General features: G+C 48.4%; 1 protein-coding gene across 12 annotated transcripts in view; it reads right to left on the minus strand.

Moving 5' to 3' along the window:
• The window catches only part of mycbp2 (MYC binding protein 2), an 80,447-nt gene that overhangs the window by 27,614 nt on the left and 31,523 nt on the right, over positions 1-21,310 (minus strand). For 8 of the 12 annotated variants that reach the window (XM_023799075.2, XM_023799006.2, XM_023798538.2 and 5 more), the window contains exons 16-50: positions 20,412-20,557; positions 19,782-19,895; positions 19,004-19,111; positions 17,924-18,043; positions 17,611-17,692; positions 17,401-17,518; positions 16,879-17,083; positions 16,617-16,770; positions 15,766-15,938; positions 15,539-15,664; positions 15,147-15,274; positions 14,505-14,596; positions 13,998-14,132; positions 13,166-13,249; positions 12,981-13,077; positions 11,721-11,913; positions 8,982-9,256; positions 7,991-8,212; positions 7,255-7,446; positions 6,313-6,519; positions 5,573-5,710; positions 5,311-5,489; positions 5,005-5,147; positions 4,809-4,909; positions 4,333-4,551; positions 3,697-3,919; positions 2,924-3,042; positions 2,515-2,602; positions 2,096-2,145; positions 1,815-1,987; positions 1,579-1,723; positions 1,238-1,444; positions 850-905; positions 645-760; positions 426-523 (exon numbers count right to left, since the gene is read on the minus strand). In XM_023799075.2, coding sequence (XP_023654843.2) covers positions 426-523; positions 645-760; positions 850-905; positions 1,238-1,444; positions 1,579-1,723; positions 1,815-1,987; positions 2,096-2,145; positions 2,515-2,602; positions 2,924-3,042; positions 3,697-3,919; positions 4,333-4,551; positions 4,809-4,909; positions 5,005-5,147; positions 5,311-5,489; positions 5,573-5,710; positions 6,313-6,519; positions 7,255-7,446; positions 7,991-8,212; positions 8,982-9,256; positions 11,721-11,913; positions 12,981-13,077; positions 13,166-13,249; positions 13,998-14,132; positions 14,505-14,596; positions 15,147-15,274; positions 15,539-15,664; positions 15,766-15,938; positions 16,617-16,770; positions 16,879-17,083; positions 17,401-17,518; positions 17,611-17,692; positions 17,924-18,043; positions 19,004-19,111; positions 19,782-19,895; positions 20,412-20,557 — 5,026 coding nt within the window. The remainder of the gene's footprint in view (positions 1-425; positions 524-644; positions 761-849; positions 906-1,237; positions 1,445-1,578; positions 1,724-1,814; positions 1,988-2,095; positions 2,146-2,514; positions 2,603-2,923; positions 3,043-3,696; positions 3,920-4,332; positions 4,552-4,808; positions 4,910-5,004; positions 5,148-5,310; positions 5,490-5,572; positions 5,711-6,312; positions 6,520-7,254; positions 7,447-7,990; positions 8,213-8,981; positions 9,257-11,720; positions 11,914-12,980; positions 13,078-13,165; positions 13,250-13,997; positions 14,133-14,504; positions 14,597-15,146; positions 15,275-15,538; positions 15,665-15,765; positions 15,939-16,616; positions 16,771-16,878; positions 17,084-17,400; positions 17,519-17,610; positions 17,693-17,923; positions 18,044-19,003; positions 19,112-19,781; positions 19,896-20,411; positions 20,558-21,310) is intronic. The other 4 variants (XM_023798839.2, XM_023798298.2, XM_023798616.2 and 1 more) reach the window with 3 other exon arrangements.

The raw sequence follows: 21,310 nt of genomic DNA on the forward strand, positions 1-21,310 counted from the left end.
CCACAGTTGGTTTGAAATTGCCTGTTCTTCGAACAAACAAATGCGTGTGGTGATGAAAGGCTCCCATGCCGTGAATGCGTTAGAAACCGACGAGGCTCCTTCAGAATGCATCAAGCGTACTTCAGTAAAATGCCAGAGAACGGCTCAGGTGCATTGGTGTCTCGACATTGGAGTGCGGGATGGGGTCGGCCAAAAGCGAACTTCCCCATGGGGATGAATGAAGTACCACTATTGTATTCTAAGGTTTAAGGTAGTTACCTTACAGATACCCTTCAAAGAGGTGAAGTCATGCCCCGGCTATTTGCACACTGGTCATCAAAAACATGCCTCTGAATCCAATTCATGCCTCGGGCCGCATTAACAAAGGGGCGACCCCCCATCGAAAATGCAAGTAGCTGTTACTGGAAGATGTGAACAAAGTCTACCTTGCTTGGCTGAGGCTCAGCCTTCAGTTTGATCATCTGAGTCCCCGGTGGAATCATACCCTTGGGAGGATCCTTCACCTCGACCTCCAGGCCAGCATCTGAAGAGGAAGCGTAAAAGCGCCGTCATCATCATACATACAAACCCACTCGGGGTTGAATCCACAAGCCCATTCTGCCCTACAATCCTCAGCGAAAAGGACATGCTGAAGATTCGTTTACCGATCTCAATCCCGTCAATGGTCACATGAATGGTGTAGAGGCCCACAGCACCAGGGGTCCAGTTGGCGCTGTAGGTACCATCAGTGTTGGCCCGGATCAGCATGTTCTCACTGGGCCTGAGGGACGACCACGCAGGAGATTTTTCCAAAATGACACCAAACATTGACAGAGAAGAGGTCCCATATTAAAAAAAAACAAAGATTACCTCTTTGGAGTTGGGGATGCAAACCGAAGCTCTTCGAATGAGTAGTTTTCATAAGACTAAAAAATAGAATACGCAAAAAAAACTGCTGATTCTTACCTACTGCGCAAAACAAAATAACAAAAGTATAGCATTAAGACAGTGTTTCCCAATCTGATCCTTGGGGACCCACAGACAGTCCATGTTTTTGCTCCCTCCCAGCTCCCTGTCAGACAGTCCACATTTTTGCTCCCTACTGAGAGCTGGGAGGGAGCAAAAATATGGACTGCTGCGGGTCCCCGAGGACCGGATTTGGTAAACATTAATATAAGAGGTTGCACCGCACATCAATAACAAATTTCAAATTTCCTCAATGTGTAATTCAAAACCGAAAGCAGCAGGTCTCTCGTACCTTCATCATGGTGATGGCAATGTAACGAGCCTCTTTGATGATCATGGGTTCATAGGTGGCATCCAGTTTGGGCGCGGACAGGCCCCCAAATGTGAGGTCAGCTCCGGTAATGGGTTGTGTTGAGCCCCCCGGGAAGCGCTGCAGCTTCTTACCACCTTCTTGCTGGGGGGGTTTCTTCTGGGAGACTGGCACAGCCTTGACCTCGACCTAAACGTACAACGAATAGCCTTTGGAAGGTCTCAAGCAGGCATAGCTACATGTGTTATATACCCAAACACAAAGACTAATCATCTCCAAGTCAGCAAACTTCAACCCAATAAAATTAAAAGGGCAACCCTAACCTTCATGTTCGGTACATGTACCACATCTCCATACTGGTCCTTCGTTTGTACCACCAAAGTGGTGGGCCAGCCACAACGAATGTCATCTTTATTCAGGATGAGAGAGGTCTTCTGGGGATCAGCGTAGGAATCTGGCTGCAGCCATCTGGGAAAGGAGGTGAATTCCAAAATGACCATGCGGTCCTAGCGGGGAGAAATGACTCCACAGACCAAGAGCGACAGTCATCCAGACCCACCGGGCCAGGCGGCCTCCGCTGGAGTTTGGCACGCAGGTGATGAAGTCCTCCAGGAAGGAGTGCTCGTTGCTCTGCAGCTGTAAGGGCAGGTTTCCCTCCAGGGCCTCGAGGATGGTGGGCGAGTGGGAGAGAGCCAGGCCTTTCCCCAGAATGCCAGCATGGGCCTTGCAGACCTGGCACAGGCAGATACACGGGCATCAGGCAGAGAAGCTGGAAGAGATCACCATGCGCTCCACAGCAAGTGCTTCATTCTAGTCTTTTCAAAGGATAAGATATTTCACCTGGAGAGATGCTTCCTCAATTATCTCGAGGTCCTCTTCCAACTCATTTCCTGCAATCAAATTGCACCAAAAATAACTTTGAAGAAGAAAAAAAACAAATAAATGCAGAAATGTGATACAATACACTTGCTTTTCTACCAGCAACTCGGGATTTCCCTGAGCCCTGTGAGGGACGTGGCAGAGTCAGGACACACACAAACATGCCCAGGTTTTAATTACGGAGTAAGGATTTGTTCATAGTTACGGTAAGAATATGCCATACTACCCGACATTTAAGCCCAAGTCCTGTGCTATAGCGTGCAGCTTTCTTTTCAGGGGAAACCCTGCCTTCTGTTTAAATTACTAAACCATTATAGCAATATGCTACAAAGCGTCTGTTTCTTCTGAAGCAGTATGACAACAGATGAGACATCTCTTGCCTATAGGAAGAGCCAAATCCTTCTTCATTAAGGCAGCGGCACACAGGCTACCCAGGAACGCCAGCTCCTTCTCTAACTGGACGATCCCCTGAAACACAGACCAGGACCGTTTGTTTAGTTATGATATTGCGCTCTAAGAAAACTAGGTTTGCACTCAAGAAAACCAAAAAGTAAAACACATTCCGTCTACATACGATAGTGTTTTGAAAACAGATGTCTAACAAGTCATTAAGTACTGACTGCACAATTTATTTAGTTTGGTAGGACAGCATGTACTCTGAGCCAAATGAAAATGGCAATATTAGTTACTGCAGGATTTGAATCTCACGGTGCTAGTAGTGAACTATGCATCTACTAGAGTTTCATCTCATTAAAAAAAAAACAAATGTTTCTAAAATATTTCTCCTACCTCATCTGGTCCAGGGTTGAATTCATAACCAACGGCGATACATTTGAACCCATAAAAACAAGCCTTCTCATCTTTCACATAGTCGGAGGCAGTCTCCAATGAGAAGACGGCCTCATTGCCTGGGAAAAAAACAGATTTCACTAAAGGTCAATGTCAACCACTACATTCATAGGTCAAAACAGACATGAACTTTGAAGTCAGTGCTAATTCGGCCAGTCATTCGATTGTATAACCTTGACCTTTAATGCCAGTCCATTCATAGATGGTTATAATTTTTTATAAAACGACCAGCAAAAATAGTTCAGTATTTGCACGTAAAACAAACTCATGGTTGGCTGCAGTGGTTATTGTTTGTGTACCAGACCTACATAAATAATAAAAAAGGGACATAACTATTATTATATATTTGTATGTTTAGGTTGTTGCTTAGTCAGAATCTGTTGTGTATCTCCTGCTCCAGTCCTGCTTACACTCGTACCTGGACATTCACTGGAAGCTCAGCCTAGCTGCACTCATGTCTAGTCGACTCCTTGACAGCACCTGTGTTTGTAATGTGCTATTTGCTTCACCTGTATGTACTTTGGTCAAAAGCATCTGCTATATAAAAGCAAATGCAAATATAAAACAACTGTCTGCAATCTTAAGGTATCGAAAAAAGGGAAAATGTCAGACGCAATAAAGAAAAAGCTAAAAAGTTGGCATGGACTGCTGCCGCGCTACAGCATGCGACGGCAGCAATGCAGCTGGGCTCAGACTGGCAGTCGCGCAGGTACCTGGCAGCACCAGCACAGTGGTGGGCCAGCCCACAGAGCCGAAGAACTTCTTCAGCTCCGTCCAGGCGTTGATGGTCTCGTGAACCAGCGGCTTGGAGCCCATCCCAGAGAAGTGCAAGGACCTGCTGGGGATGAACAGGCGCAGTACGTCCTCGGGCTGGGCCGTGCCGCACTGCGCGTCAAACTCGATGGTCATCCAGCGCACACAGTCCGGGAACGCCACCTGGGGAGAGTCACCGAGGACGGCGTTTAAGGACAGAAAGAACGAGCCGTGCAGGATTCCAAACAGACCCCATCAAAACATCCTAAAAATGTGTTTCAAAATGCATTAATTATGACTTTGGACTTGTTTCTCCACCCGTGTCTGGGAGCTCTCTGCAATTCACGTTTTCGAGTTTTGTGACGTGTTCCGAAAAACAGTGAAATTCTCGTGCGACAGTTGCAGGAGAGGGGACAGGCGCGTGGGGGAACAAAGCATGCGAATATGGAACCTAGCAGCAGCATAGAAAAACAAAACACAATCAATACAAAATTCATATTAAAATAGAGTAATATAGGTGGCATGCATTATTATGAGAGAGAGAGAGAGAGAGAGAGAGAGAGAGAGAATGAACAACAAACACAGCCATGCTTTACCTTATACTGGGTGACAGCTGACGGCTTGTAGGGGTGGTCACTCTCAATAACCGCATAGTGATTGGACGTGGTGCAGGCAGACAGGCCCTGGTCTGGCTGGTTGCCGGTGGCGCTGTCGGTGGATTGGTTGGGGTTGAAGGAGGGCGGGGCATATTTCTGATTCAGAGCAGAAACAGCAGGAAGCAGCTCCTGCACCAGTCCAAAGACCTCCACTGCGGCCTGATGGGAAAGGACACCTCCGATGTCAAAGGCTGATTATGGGCAATAACCGCTAAAACACATGAGAGGGACCAGTCTGTCTTATGAGCGAGAGGTCACAAGACATTCAGACGCATGTCACCACATATGCTGTGACATTAATCTGCACAGCCTCTCATATATTCTCTACACCACTATATAGTGCACAATGAAAAAGTCACGGGAGGAAAAATCATCCATCTTTCTCCATTTAGAAAGAAACAATCAGATCGCTTCACCTTGGGAACAGATGCTGCCACTGGACCAATGTAGGCCAGGACAAGGGGAACCAGCATTGAGAAGAGACTGGAGGAGCTCAATACTTCTGGAATGTCATCCGCTGCAGAAGAAAGGGATGAAAAAGTGAGAGAGCCTATAGCTGCCTGATCACAGCGGAAGCCTGCGAGCGCCTCGGTCCGCCCGGGCGGTGCTCACCGTCCACAGCAAAGGCCCTGTGCAGCAGGTCCTTGGCCGCTCGCACCACGGCACTGACCACAGACAGAGCACGGCTGCAGTTCTTATCCTCTTCGTTGGCCTTGCTGAGTAATTGGGACTGCAGATCTCCGTCATACTCACTCCTGTAGTACCAAAACCATCAAATGCGGGATTACAGAGGGATTCCTAATTTTAGTATTATTATTGCTAAACTACAAATTATGTATATTCAGACAAATTTCATTTTATTTCTAAAGATTTCTCATGAAATATCTGTCAAGGTAGTAGAACGCTGAAATGTCTCACCTGTAGTAGAGAATCTGGGGAATCTGCCCTCGGGTCTGGTTGGTTCCATTGCTGCTCAGACTGCAGGTGCTGAACGTGAAGGTCACCCCATCGGAGCACTGGACTGTGGTCATGCCCCCATCCCCATTGGCCGTGCGACTGCCGTAGTTACGTAGGCGGACGGCATACTTGACATTCTCCTGCGGAAGACGTGACGGTTTGTCAGATTTAAGAGGCGAGAGGATGCGTGAGAGCAGAGCCGGGAGGAAGCAGGTGCAGATACCTTCAACGGCACTACTTTGTCCAGACGGATTTCAGCGATGTCGCTCGACGAGTCGTCGGTGCTATAAGTGCCTTTCACCAGCTCGAGAGACGTCCACCTGTGAGAATGAGCAGAATCCCCCGGGTGCTCCGTCTGGGCCTGAAGAGAAACGGGGAAGACATTAGAATGCTGGTCTAAGGCTGCCGCCTTGCAGGCTGTAGGAAATTAAACTGAGTCATCAGGTAATATAAATACATGGGTCAAATAATGCAACTTTTAAAGGTCATCCCCCCTCCACCTTTTGATCCTGACTAGGATAAGCGGTTATGAATGGACAGAGAGTCAATCCCAGGCAGCACAGGGCAAAAGACTGCAAAGCACCCTGGGCAGGCTGCCAATCCATCGCAGGGCACATACACACAATCTCACACATGCCACCATAACTGCAACTCTTTGGACCGCATGAGGAAACTGGAGTACCCAAGATGACAGGAGAACATAAAACTCCACACACACAGGGCAGGATTCGAACCCCTAACCCTGGAGATGTGAGGCAGCAGCCTTCCCCGCTGAGCCAGCATGCCACCCTCCCCTAGAGTCACATCATCATAAAATTTTATGAAAGCACTAGTGGTAAAATAACCTTCAAGGCGTCTAAATCTCACCATAAAGCTGTACAAAACAATTACAGAATCCAGCTGCGCAGCACAGTTGCATTTCAGCAAGAGCGACACGCGAGTCTGGCAGATACGGGCGCTTACATCATCAGCGAGCACCTCCAGCTCGTACTCGTGGATACCGCCGCCGCCGTAGACGCAGACGCCCACCAGGACCACGCCCGGCTTGTCCACCACGAAGCAGATGGCGTCCGGCGAGCCGTTGCCTGTGTTCCAGCTGCGGCCCTGACTGGTCTTGGTGAAGCGGCTGGGGGTGCACTTCACAGAGTGCAGGGAGCTGAGGCGGTCCACCTGCACCACACGCAGCGGGGGGGGGACTCCTTAGAGCGCGTTTTTACGGGCCACTTATACTGCGTGTCCTATAAAATCACACTTACGAACTGAACGGCAATTAAACTATAATAAATACGTCACAAACATCTGTTTGGCTAGTTACTGGAGTTTTCACCACATGTAAGCTCCTAGAACTATATTATTATTGGTGAAATAGGTTATACATGAAGGCTAACAATTATTAAACAAACCATAACCTCGGGAGATAAAAAAAAAAAAAAGATAGAGGGCAATAAAGAGATGACATAACAGTTTCAAAATCTTAAATAATGTGGTTTACATTCAAAGCATCTTGTTTCTAAAGGACATCAAATATTACAAGTATATACAAACCGCAGAAGTATGTGGTGAGAACGTGTTATTCAGCTCTGCTGAATTTATAAAAACCACAGGGTTGGGGGGAAAAAAAATGGCTCAGCATCTCTGAAATACCAGGGGAGAAAATGGCCGCTCCCCAGCTATATGATGAAAAAGGCCTGCAGAACAGTTGCCATGGCAGTAGCCAATGGCGTTGCGGAATGAGTGGGAGGCTTTCTACAGGAGAATCAATAAGCCAGGCCAATAACCACGACAAGACCCGTTTCCGTGACTCAGCTAATTCCTAGTATACAGATCATAAAGCAGGGCGTGTTGCATTTAGTTCAGTTGCATCTGGGTGACTAACAGTTTTGCTTTTCGGGGTGGAGGCCGTACCTCGGTGCCCAGTGCGGAGGCAGTCAGCTCGTTCACAATGCTGGCCAGCAAGCTGCACGTGTTCGACACCAGGTGTGGGGAGAAGAGCTCCAGCTCCTTCCGTAAGCTCTTCCTCACCGGCAGCACCACGATCACCAGCATCTTCTCCAAGACCTCCCGGAAACTCGTCAGACCCATCAGGTTCTCCTCGCTCTGCACACACACACACACATTTCTGTAGGCTGCTCTCTAAGTAGGCACCACATCATCAACACCTAAACACTGTGAAAGCCCTTTAACACTCTACTAAACAATTTTACCTAAAAAATGATTACAGGGGTTTTGAAGTGATGGTCTGGCACTAGTATTATGGAAATGGTAACACCCCATTAAGGCAAACAGTGACGTGTACTACAGCAAGAGCTTTATGACAAAATTTACGTAAAATTTTTCAGTTACATTATAGAATTCCAAAACTATTAACTAATATATGATTAATACCAATAACTACCAGTAATGATACAAAGGTTCAGCAATTCTATTCTTCAGATTTTAGCAATTTTGGCCCAGGTAAGTAATTTTAATTTTAAAAGTTAAGTAATAAACAAAAAAATTAGCCAGTAAATATGATAGCTCCATAGAACCCAAACAAAAATACTGACTGAAATTAGGTTTAAAAAAGCCTTTCTGGGAATGTATGAATTAGGGGGCTGTGAACTTGGAGAGAGGCTGCGCTCATGTGCAGACTGATACTCACATAGCTGAGCTTCTCCATGTGTGCCACCAGCAGGGGGAAGCGGTGAGCGAGAGCAGAGTCGTTCTCCGTGCTGACCTGCTTGGCGAGCGTGCGCAGGAGCCCCTCGCCTTCGTACGCGATGGGCAGGATGGAGGTCAGCTTCACAGAGGTGTTGCACAGCGCCGACATGACGGCGGCCAGGAGGCGGCTGCTGGACGTGCGGAAGTTGGCTTCCTGGATGTCCTAGAGGAGACGGAACACAAACAGGATCACCGCCATGTTTGGAAAACTGACGGGTTCGCCTCCATGTCTGTAAAACCCATTATCCGAGACAAGCTTTTCATTTCAATCTAATTAATCACTTGCTATATTCATGTCTGCACCCACTGTTATTATTTTTTTTTTACTAATTCCTAATCCAAACAGCAGCATGCTAAACTGAAGAAAATGCAGAAATCACAGGACACAGAGGTAACTACACCTTGGTTGGCCTGAGGCACGCAGTACAAGTAAAATTGGTGGCGAAAAAAAATGTTTGCTATCAATCAGGCATGTATGTAGTTAGTTAGCAAAACTCTACGTTTGATTTGAACCCTCCAAGAAATTTGCTCTCAAAATCAACAGACGGGGATTGCCAGCCCAAAATTTTTTTCTGGCTACAGGCCTGCCTGGCCTGCCTCATTATAAGGCACACATTTGCTCACAGAAAAGAGGAAATGTAGTGGTATTGGTTCTGCTGAAGAGAGAATTCTACAACTGTGAGTGGAAATGACATCACCACAGAGATGTAGTGGTAATGGTTCTGCTGAACAGGGAAGTCTACGACAGAGAGGAAGTGACATCACCACACTGAGCAACACACAAGCTTCACAGAGCTATGGCCTAAACTGCACCCACAAGCACAACGCTGCCCGCCGGTCATTCCCAGTTAAGTGCAGCTCGGGGCCTCGTATCTGCAGCCACCTCCGGCATCACCGAAGCCTGCACCCGCGTCAGGACAGAGCGTGCCCACCTGGTCGAGGCAGTTGAGCAGGTCGCAGAGACAGGCCCACTGCAGGGCGGGGGTTGGGTAGAAGGCATGGAAGCAGACAGTGAAGGTGTTGTGACACTCCTGCAGCACGGCTTCCAGCAGAGCCAGCGGCTGGCTCAGGTAGCCCTGGGGATCGTTGTCCAGCTGCGTCAGACGACCATCCACGCCCTCCGACAGGATCTTCTTCAGCAGGCCGCGCGTCTTCCCCACGCACTCCGCCAGCCTGCTGGACTCCTCCACCACAGCCTTGGTGCTGGCTGATGGAGGAAAGCATGGACACCAGTTAAAACAGGCATAGAACATTATTCAAAAGCATGTCACTGCATCACATTCTCAACAAAGCTTGGCTACTTATTATGCCCGTTTGGGGGGGGGGGGGGGTGTCCCTCTAGGTAATAACCAGTGCATTTTTTCTGGCTATGGACAGGTTCAAGCTTTTGCAGCGACCTATTGCAGACCCAGATCCACATTTGGCCACCAGAGGCCACTAGTGAACTGGGCCCAGTGGCTGAGAAGCCCCGCCCTGCACCACACCTCTGCGGAACTCAAGTGAAATCATTATTTTTAATTGGTCCTGGTGAAAACAGGAAATTTCTGCGACGAAACAGCGTGGCTGTATGGACACGCCTCGGTTCACGATGGTAAACAGAGGCACGTGATTCGGCTTGGCAGCGAGGCTCATTCAGGGCTCAGCAGGAATGCAGCGGCTCTGGGGCCAGGAAACACAAAAGCAGAAATACCAAGAGGAGCAGCTGCTTTCATGAATTAAAAAAAAGACCAAAAATACACCAACAATGAGATACCGATGTGAGACCGATGTGCATGGAATAAGACGACAAAACAGTTACACGAGATAAGATCAAGGACCATGGGTCTGGTAAACTGGTTCCTTGGTTACGGGGACTGAGACAAACAAAATACACCAAAATAAACAAACCGCTCCAAACAAGGGCCAAATGGGGCTGTGGAACTTTTCCTCCCAACACGAAGGGCGGCCACGCCCTCCCACTCCCTTAGGTCGCTATGCCAGGTATTTTTCACACCCTTGTACAGTCACAGACAACTCAGACCAAACTAAACTCATTAAATGTATAAATTCCTGTTAAATGCACTTGATCGATGGACTAAAAAGATCTTTTACATAAGGCCATTTCAAAATACAGTAACAAGGATGTAACAAGAATAGGTTTATATTTTATAAAGGCTAACTAGAATAACTAGGACCCCAAGACTGTTCATGTTTTTGCTCCGGCAGGGAGCGGGGAGGGAGCAAAAATGTGGACCGTCTGTAGGTCCCCGGGGAGGCTGAGAAACAGACTTTAATGCAAGCGCGCACTCTGTGACGGAGGGTGTCCCCCCGCCCTGCACCTGCTCCCGCCCTGAACCACATATCACGGTCCAGCCTGTCCTGGATAAGCAGTTTTGGAAGACGGATGTTTCAGGGAGTCAGGCGGCTCCAATGTTTTCAGCATTTCAGGGAAGAAAACCAATCACCTCTGATCCATTAGACACGCATACCAGCCTACAAAGGAAACACGCAGTAGCGGCTTATCTTATCAAATAAGGGGGTCTTCTTTGGCTGTTTGAGCTGGTGACAAAAGATCTTAGTTCAAATACGGCTTTGAAGAAAAAGGAAGTATGAAAATTACAGTAACTACAAAATCCACACTAAAACCAAGGCGAGACGGCCCTTTCTTCGGTTTTCCTGTCAGTGTAGTTACTGCGTTTTGCCTTTGTATTTTTCATCTAGGAAAACTAAACATTTCTGAAACTAATACTAATCGTATGGGTTCTGCTGCAGCCCTTGTATATTTTCAGTACATATGTCTCCAAAATCATTATGCTCATCAGTACAAAAATAAAACTAGATCTTATCCAATAGGAGAGCTTTCACAGGTTCAGCAATAAAGGCTGCCGCTCCATCGTGAATTAATCAAAATACACCCTCTGCTAAACCGCTGGGCTTATAAACATTTCACTAAACTCCTATGGAGTTTGTAATGAATGAAATATTGCATAGTTGTCATCTTAACCATATGGCTGCATCAGCCTGGCTATTGGAGTCACTGTCTGCAGCTATATGGTTTTATTTAAGTTGTCCCTTCATATTTTGCAACGCAGTGCTGTGAAGCTGAATGTCACCATGCCACCACACTACAGCTATGGGCTCCGACTGGCAGTTGATGCCCCATGCCAACGTGTCATGGTATGGATCGGAATGGCCATGAGCACGGACTTCAGGAGCATCACAGAGAATGTAGTGATGAACAATCATTATAACCTACAAAGAATTTAATGCAAACTGATAAAACTTAATTAATTAAAATCTGAAAAGTACATGTGTTTTTTTTTTTTCTTGCTCCACTCAACAAGTAGACTAGGGGAGAGGGAATCAACATCTCCTAGGAAGTCAGAAGTCAGACTTGCTCATTAAGACTGGCAGCCGCTGAGGTTGAGCACTGCACTAACGACGCACGTCGTAGGTTCACAGTCCAGGGGACTTCAACTGCAACCTCCTGTAAGCTACTTTGAATAAAGGTGTTTCTCAAACACAAACAGCCCAAGGGACCCCGCTCCTCCCACTTAGATAAATTCCGCAGGTCCACCGCAATGAGGTCCTACCATTTCTACAGCTGTAAACAGCCATGTCTCACACGTGCATCTGTAACATTTCGGTCCCCTGTGAAATGAATGGGCGTGTCAGAGGGGGCGTGGGCACACCTGAGACGGGGTAGATCTCGCAGACGTAGACGCGCAGCAGACGCAGGCAGCAGGCGCCCACGAAGCGCAGCCGCTCCAGGTCCAGCAGCGTGGCCGTGTACTGGAAGCCCTTGAGGGCCCGCAGCTCCTCGGCTCCCAGCACCAGCGTGCTCCAGCTCCAGTGCAGCACACTCAACAGGGACTCGAAGCATTCCTGGGTGGGCGGGGGGGGGGGGGGGCAGGCAGGGCATTAGACTGTGCAAACAGCCACTGGGCACATCTGACACTGTGAACAGCCACATCTTGTTTTGGAGCTTGAATCCAAAGTGACATCTTTATAAAGCCATCGACTGCCTGAAGGGCCGGTCCCTGCAGTGAATTAGCCTCACGTTCTGACGATGTCCGCCCCAAATCCCTCTCACTCCAAAGGGTAATCAGACAGGCTTTCCAGTGCCGCCTCCCCCTCATTAACCCTCCCGACGCTACGTCTCCCTACATGCAGTCACCGGAGCAATTGGCTCCTCCGCCGTGACACTCTACCCAAACTCTGGAGGGTTCGGCTGTCGCTGGTCTGCAGTTCCCCTAGCCGACACATCCTACCAATGGTGACTTCAGCGATCAGGCACAGCCGCTGGTGCACAACCGTACACACTTATCACCCTTAGATCAGTGAGCTTAATCAATGTGTCAGGTGTGCAGCAGCCTTTTCAGTAAGACAAGAGCTGACTGCTGCTGCTCTAGCCTGGTATACCAGGACCGGCCGTCTGCAACGGGAACCAGCCTGGCTGACTGCGGACCTCAAACCGAAATTGTCTGGATCAAGGCAATGCTCATGGATGCAGCCTTACACGCGAGTGATGACAGCGAAGGCAGAGCTGCTTCTTTGAGAAACCCTATCATTTTCTCTCTCAGTGGGTGGAAAAAAAATACATGAAGTACTGACGGTCACTGTGTATTAAGCAAGCTAGCAGACAACCGACAGAAAAGCATTCTGGGAAGGAACACTGAAGTTATGCTAAATGCTGCAATATTCTACACGTGTATAGAAGCCACACAGACACACACACACATTTTTGTGGCACCACATCAACACTTAAACACTGTGAAAACCCTTTAACATTCTACTAAATATTTTTACCTTAAAAAGCAATTACAGAGGTTCTGAAGTGACAGTCTGGCACTAGTGTTATAGAAATAGTAACGCTCAACATGATAGAATTCCAAAATTATTACCTAATAAAGGATCAATAAAAACACACATACACACACACAGAGACTAACCACTGAAACAGTCCGAGCAAAGGAGCGCTTGAGGATGTGCACAGGCTCGCTGGTCTGCTGTTTCCCCTTTGCCGAGTTCCCATCATTTGATGGAAGCCTAGAGGGTGGGAAAAAAATTAAGGTCAAGTATTCGGTGCATTTCTGCTAAATACCGGCCAGACCTAAGAGCTAAGAATCAGACTTGCCTGTACAGCAGCTGAGGTATCTGGCCAGCATTCACGTCAGTTCCATTGTTGGACTTCTTGGAGCTCTTAAACTGGAAGACCACGCTGCAAACAGGGGGAAATGGCATTTTACTCACAAATGTACCTAAAAGGGCAGTCCCAGTGGCTGTGAGGGGGGGCGCTGTTGCCTCACACCCCAGGGCTGGGGGCTTGAATCCACGCTCCGCCCCACTGTATGGGGAATTCACATGCTCGCCCCCTGACCTTCCTCTGACAATGACACTTCCTGTGTACCTATACCTGACAAAATGAAGTCTTTAGCTGTCACATACGCCATCTGACTTCCCAACGAGACAGAGATTCAGGTGAGAGTGAAGCCTGGGGTTAAAGAACAGGGTCAGCTGTTTATCCAGTGTGCCTGCAGTAGTTGTTGGGGTTAAGGGCCTTGCTCAACGGCCCAGCAGTGAGTGCCGGTCGAGGGATTCAAACCTACAACCTTCTGATCCTAATCATACTGCTCCAGTGTATTTCAGTTCCCTCCCTCAGCTCAAAGACAGGCAGTCAGACTAACTGGCATCATTTAATTGCCCATAGTGCATAAGTGAATGCAGGAATGTATGTATGCATGTATGTACCCTACAAAGGACTTGTATTCTGTCCAGGATGGATCACAGCCTTACGCAGGGAATCGGTTGACAATAAATGAAACATCTTAATCCCCAAAACAGAACTGCTGTTGTACCCTTGGACAATCCTTCCACTGTAAAAATTCCATGGCAATAATTTTGTGAAAAAAATAAATAAATTAGAGCAAACAGGTATAAAATAATTAATTGAGAAGGAAAATTGGTACCCGTCATCAGTCGTGATGGTGACTTGACCGTGAGAGCCGCAGTCGCTGCTCGGACCCGAAACCCTGGCCCATGCCACATACCACCAGCCCATCTGCAGGAGCACCGGCTCATCAAACATCATGGCATACTTCTCCCTGATAGGACGAGGGAGCGGAGGGGTGGAGTCAGCCTTTCAAACCAGACATTCGCCAGTGCAAAGGGGCAAGGTGATTCGGATGAGTTAATTGGGCACGGTTGGGAGGCTTTCACGATGGGTGAAACAGGAGAAGGGAGAGAGACAACTCTAGGCGAGTCATTTTCACAATTCTGTTACTCAGCTAAAAATGCTTCAAGTACATCCTCACGAAGACACTCCTCACATTGGCACTAAGTCAACATTACAGCACTTAAGCAAAGCACCCATACACAATGATGGACATGTGAAATTGACATTTCAGAGAGACATTATTTGCAGTTGCCGCAGTTAGTGGAGATAGAAAAGAGGAATAGCCCCTCCATCGGTCTACCTCGCAGCGCAGTCGTATGCCAGCACGTCTGTTTCAGCCAGCAGGTCCCCGTCGGTCTCGTGGTCACCCCCGTCTGGTCCCAGCTCAAACAACTGCAAGGTGTCAGTCACCAAGCACAAAAACATTTATCATAGCAACCAAACACACCCTGTCATTCTCAAGAACAGTTCCTACCCTAAATTAAATCTGCCACAGAACAGGACGCCTTTGGACGCCTTTGATCAAAGAGAATGTTAAAAACCATGTAATCATTAAGCATGTCTAAGATTTCCAAGTGTCAAGTAAGTTGGTAATAATAGAGGTTCCAGACAGAAGCATTATGCAGAAACGGAGAAGTATTTACGTGAAGGGGGTCTCAGCCGTCTGATGTGTTTATAAATAGCAGATGACCAGACAGCCATTCTAATTCTATTCTCATACCACAACAACTGTGTAAGACGAGGCTTCAGAGCATTATTAATGTGTCACTCGCTCTTCACATTGAATTTCCCCCACTGTGGCTGATTCACGCTGTGATGGTACTAATTTGCTGTGGTCATACTGCGATTTGTACCCATTTGTAAGTCGCTCTGATATTCCCTCTAGGCGAGAGGGCTTCTGGAAAACGCTTGGACGTTTTGCGGAGGGGGGGGCGGAGCTCACCTTGATCTTGGCCGTGTACTCCCCCCGGCCCCCAAAGAGCCCCAGGCCCCCCAGCAGGATGTCGGCGTCGGCGCAGAAGCGGATGGCCTCCACCGAATGGGCGGAATATCCCCAGCCACCGCCGTGACCTACGGGGGAACCGCCACGCCCAGGTGCCGCGTTACAGAAGCCAAGATCCTCACAAAATTTATTTGTCTATGTGCATCTACGCTTCTCTGACGCTTGTATCCGGAACGAATTACAATAGAAGGAAGGGTTATATTTCATGTGCGCTCCCTGCCATTCAAACCCACTTTATTATTGTTAGTGCAAGTCTGCCGGGGAAAGGACGCATGGTGGGGAATTAACATGACACAACCGGTGCTGCCGAGGATTATGGGAAATGCGCTCACTCTCGAAGCGGTTGACCACACTGTAGTCCTCTTTGGAATAGACCTTCATGACAGCCTGCGTTTCCTCCTCGGTGTTGGCCACGCCCACCTTCAGCTCCTGCATAGCCGCAAGCGTGTCCAGGCATCCTATAGGAGATGTGCAGGTCTCCCCTCAGTCCACACGGCACATTGACGTTGCCCCTTTAATGTGGGTCGGCGGCTGCGGCCGCAGGCGAGGCGCCGCTTACCCAGGACGTGCAGGGCTCCGTGCGAGCGGGTGGTGGTGGCATGGGGCCCGGACGGCAGGGCCAGCTCGGGGCTCAGAATGCTGCAGCGCACCTGCGGGCCCGGCGTCGGGGACAGCCGCGCGTCCGCCATCACCGCGTGGTAGCACCACATCTCCCGCGTGGCCGGCAGGAACCTGTGGGTGGATCCAGAGAGTCACGACCGAAACGGAAGAGGAGGCAGTCACGGCGGACATCAGCAGCACGGACGCTCCCGACAGAGAATGACAGCCGGACTCAACCCTGACAGTCCCACGTCAGAGAATAATGTACCGTTTTCTATTATTTCCACATTTTTATTCCAAGTCAAAGTGAAGTATCTATATTGTCAACTTCAGCTGTGCAACTCATGGGTCATAGTGACGAATGGGATAAAATATGATATTTTACACACTGACAATCTGACAGTTTAAACACGACATACCGATATATGGACAAAGACTGAAAAATACATTCAAATATACAGTTTAAAATTTTATATATACAGTATGGGTCAGAATGTGTATTAACAGATTATGGCTAGATAGTTTGAAGTTTAATGCTTTAAAACAGCAGGCCGTATGGGAGTACAAATGCTGCACCTGCTCATACCAGTACACTGTCAAAGATTAACGAGTCTAGCAAAAATGGCAAACTAATCTAAAAACTGCCTCTCTGGACTTCAAAAGGAAACCGAAAGACTTTGATGGAAGCCCACATTATGGAGACAGAACTCGGACCAAACGGAGCCTCAGAACCAAATTAGAGTTGCTATGTACAACCATATCCATCTCTTTCCGAGCTGACAGTCCAGGTCCCAGTGCACAAAGACTCACCTCCAGATGACATCATAGACCGGGTCGAGGCAGAGCCCAAAGCCCTGCAGGTCTTCCTGTTCAGAGTCACTGAAAGTCCTACAGCTGCCATCCGTCTTATTGATGAGCAGGCATTTAAAGGGCGGGGGCTCAAACACAGACGTGGGCACCAGGCCTGAAAGTAAGCAGACACACGAGCGTCACTCCGGCCCGCAAACCCCTCCTGCATCCCGCATGGGTATGAACGCCAAGACAGAGTGCAGATGGCAGCGGGAGACCTCACCGATGATGTGGCGACTGGCGAAGATCTCCGAGGTAGCCAGGACGTGGGAGTTGATCAGAGCCTCGTCGATCCTGAGGAAGGTCTGGTCCCCGCTAGCTCCAATCCACGTGGCCTTACGCCCATATTTGGCTCCAATGTTGGGCATTGGGGAGGGCTTGGCATTCCAGTATGGCATGTCCAGAATCGGCCGGCCCAGCTGCCCTTTCTGGAAATGGTTTCACAAATTAGCTTCTGATTCCCTGAAAACTGCTCTAGATCAGTGTTTCTCAGCCCAATCCTCAGGGGGCCCCCAGAGTGAGAGGGTCCCTCCCAGCTTCTAATGTAGCAGGAGCAAAAATGAGCAAGTCTGGGAGTCCTCGAGGATTGAGAAACACTGCTCCTACTCAAGACCATCTTCCAAACAAGACGACCATTTTGACACAATACACAACAACAAAAGAACAGGTTTGAGGACCAAGGAATACAAAACAGGCCAAGAAAATCAATGAGGACACAGAGAAATTCCTGGCAAGGATTCCATACCGAAAAGCTCCCGAAGGTGTAGACCTGGCCGTCCATGAGGAGGACTGCAGTGTGGTTGCTGCCTGCTGTCACCTGGACGGTAGGCCCAGGTAGACCCTGCACCAGTGTAGGAGTACCCCTGTACGGAACATCGTGAAGATCTATTAGCCACAAGCCAGACCACTCCCTCAACATGGGTTTTGCAGGCGTGGCCTCGGAACAGCACTTCACCTGGAGTTGACATCTCCATGACCAAGCTGGCCGTGCTGTCCGTAGCCAAAGGTGTAGACGTCCCCGTTCTCCATTAACACCACTGCAACACAAGGGCAGGCCACATCCAGATAAAGCACACAGGAAGTGACACTGCATGTGCTCTGTTTATTTTCCACTCTACTGCTCATTAAAAAAAAAAACCATCTAAGTAATCAGCGTGTAGAGAATCTAACTGGAAAGGCAGATGTGAGGGCGCCGGGTGGGAGAGGTGAAGCGGCCGAGTGGAGGCAGAGAGAGAGAGAGAGAGAGAGAGAGAGAGAGGGAGACTCACCCGAGTGGTGGAAGCCGCAGCTGACCTGCACCGCCCGCAGCTCGCAGTCGAAGCGCACCACGCCAGGGGGGTAGGTGGTGATCTTGCTCGCATCTTTGTCCACACGGTCACCGCTGCCATCTATTAAAAAAGGACCCACAGGGGTCGGTTTGAGGTGCAAACGGTGCTGGCCAGAAGCCAACACAAAGACAGAGAATTCAGTAGCAGTGAAGGGAGCTTTTCGGATCCCTGGAAGGGAACTGTGGTCTAGCAAAAGGCAGGCCTGCCATCTGGGGGGGGGAGAAAAAGCAGGAACTCCACCCTAAAAAATGAAGGCAATAACAGACCAAGTAGAGGGGAAAAAAATCATTAGCCCCCATGAAAAATGAACAGGTGGCATTCCTCTTCCTAGAGCTACAAAAATGTTTATGGGCAAATTCTCTCTGCGAACAATTAACAGGTAAAGCGCATTGCTACTGCTGTAAAGACGGCCTCCACAATCCATTCTATGCACAAAGCCGACGTAGACCGTTTCTGAGCAGACGATCAAGACACGATTCTAATGACGAACATTACGGGGGGTGGGGGGGTTGGCGCACATTAGATTAAAGGATAGTCAAGTGTCTAATTCCACATGGAGACATTCTGAAAATAAAACATAAAAAAAAAATACAATTTTACTCCCCTAATAGAACCATCCATATATCAAATTCAATTTATAGAGTGGATAAATTCTTCAAAATGGGCTAATAAAATAGGCCAGGAATACTCTACTTGACATGTTATGCCATGCAATGTGAATGTGAGGCAGTGTGTACAAGGATGAACCAGACAAATGCCAAAGTGAAGTTACTCGTCGGTAACGTGCAGCTCCTTCCACACGGACATTCGCTAATATACTATAAGCTTGTTAAAAACATGAAAAGACCACAACAAAGACAACACTTTGGGCATTACCTTCTTTCTGCAAAGGGACAACACTCTTTAAGTGCCATCCCTTTAACAGCGGGGGAGAGGGGGTCTGTTTTATTTAACGTCTGAGATGCTGGGACAGGCGGGTGCCGAGCGGGCCACAGCGCCCCCTAGTGAAGGCCGCAGTACCTGTGTGTTTGTCCCTCTTATGCTTTAGGTGGGCCTGAAGGGGTCTTAGCCTGGCTAGCGCCTGCTCTCGCTGGTGCAAAAACATGGGGCCAGGGAATACAAGGGGGCCTGGGGGGGGGAGAGAGAGACCTTCACATGCAATGGGGAAAGCTCACTGACGGGGGTGGGGGTAAATGATCAAGGAGACAACAACATCATCAAATCAAGAAAAGTCAAATCATAGATGGCAGAAACACAGGAAACAAATGATAAATACTGAAAATAAGCTAGAGACGGCCTACTGGTCACAAAGGGAAAGACACCTTTTCAGCATGCGGATAAAACAGGAAGACATAAAATTAACGAGCCCCATTGCTCGCCTCTTTAAGAGCAGACGCAGCAGTTTATAATATTAAGACTTTCTCAGCTTTATGGAGGGAAGCTGGAGACAGGACTTCGGTTGTAGTTAGATTTATATCGGCTGTCTATATAAAAGCATAAATAATTCTCATCAGTGTCTAAACAAAAACTTCCAATTTAACGGAAGGAAGGCGGTAAAGGTCGTAAATTATTTAGAATGTATTATGTCTAATAGCATAAGTAAAAAGTGCAAAACCTTTGGCAGTATTTATTTTACTGGCAACTAATCGTTTGATTTGATCTTAAATCATGTGACCTGACAGACTGACGTCCCGCGATGGGGCACGGCGAGTGTCTGCAGTCTCCATACAGTTCCGTGTTGCCCACGCGGGCTTGGCACTCTGCCTCCCCCCCCGTAGCTCCGTGACGGCAGCTTTACCTCGGCCTTCCTCCAACCGCTGCCTGCGGTTCACCCTCTGTCGCTTCTCCTCCTGTCGGACCTGGATGTGCTCCTCGATGTTCACGCCTGCAGGGGGAGGAGGGACAGGAACAGCTAAAACAAAAAGGCCCAGAAGGATTTTTTTTTTTTTTAAATGGTGAATAAATGGGGTGGGGGGAGGAGGACAAGGGGGGGGCAAAAGGGGAGAAGCAAACAAACAGAAGGTGAGTGAGATGAATGATGGTTTGGCTTAAAGACAAACGTGACAGGGAATTGTGGGAGAGCTGCGCAAGGATCCGGAAGATCTCGCGCTGCAAAGAGCTGCAGCATCACCGCTAACGTGTACATTATTATCAGTGATTAATAATGCACAACTAACTCATGTACATTATTTCTGGCACAAAGCATGTAACATGAAACCGCAGCCTCAAAACACTACGATTCAGAACTCGGAAGTACCAGGATGTAGTATCGGATACATCTGGTCTACCTGACGTACTTAATCTGAAAAATGTATTACGGCGTAATAAATTGCGTAACCATGCAATCTGTCATTTAGGATGATTGGCTGGCGGCCAGCATTAAGATTCATCGCCGGCCGGGCCGAGCCGGACCGGGCTGACTCCGTACCCAGCAGCAGGTCCAGGGGGATCATTTCCTTCACCGCGTCGAAGATGCCGCGCTGTCTGGCCTCCTGGCCGTCCAGCTCGCGAGCGCAGGCCTTGCAGCAGCCGCAGGCGGCGCAGCCGGACTCCCCCGAGCCGCAGCCACAGATTCTGCAGAAGGGCAAGAAGGTGCATGTGTTAAGGGGGGCGCACATGTGACACAGGCTCCACCCCATAACGAAATGTTCATCACTGGGAAACACGCAGAATTGGCATCCATCATTCTCTGCATGGGGTAGCAACTGCAACACTTTAAATGTATACTCTTGATCACATGTCTACAGAATATTGTTTGTTTTGTAACAAATTCCAATTATATACCAAAGATATACCTGTAAAGTACACCCCCATCTTTACTACATGCTTTAGGACAGTGTTTCTCAATCCGGTCTTTGGGGGGCCCCAGACAACCCACGTTTTTGCTCCCAGGAACTGGGAGGGAGCAAAAATATGGACTGGCAAGGAGCTAGGAGGGAGCAAAAGTGTGAACCGTCTGTGGGCCCCAGAGAACCGGGTTGAGAAATCACTGCTGTAGGAAACAAAGACTAGAAGTGCCTTTTAAATAAGTGCGTCTGCTCATTCAACCTCAGATGGAAAACACCAATGATGACATTGCGATATTCTCTACACTGCTAAAATGCAAATCATGTAACTGCGATTCTGCTGTAGCAGGACTGCGCTGAGCTGAGTAACAGAGAGCTGTCTGATGATGTATGGGAGACACGGTCGGGTGTATAAAGATTATTTACAGAGCAGGAAACCTGTCCAGTGTGCAGCTGACTGTGGCACACTGAAGCATGTATGCAATACTGGGCTCCAATCTCTAGCATTTGCAGCAACTGTCCAATACACCAAACTAGCATA

Source organism: Paramormyrops kingsleyae, chromosome 1 (genome assembly GCF_048594095.1).
Source record: "Paramormyrops kingsleyae isolate MSU_618 chromosome 1, PKINGS_0.4, whole genome shotgun sequence".
Classification (NCBI taxonomy): Eukaryota; Metazoa; Chordata; class Actinopteri; order Osteoglossiformes; family Mormyridae; genus Paramormyrops; species Paramormyrops kingsleyae.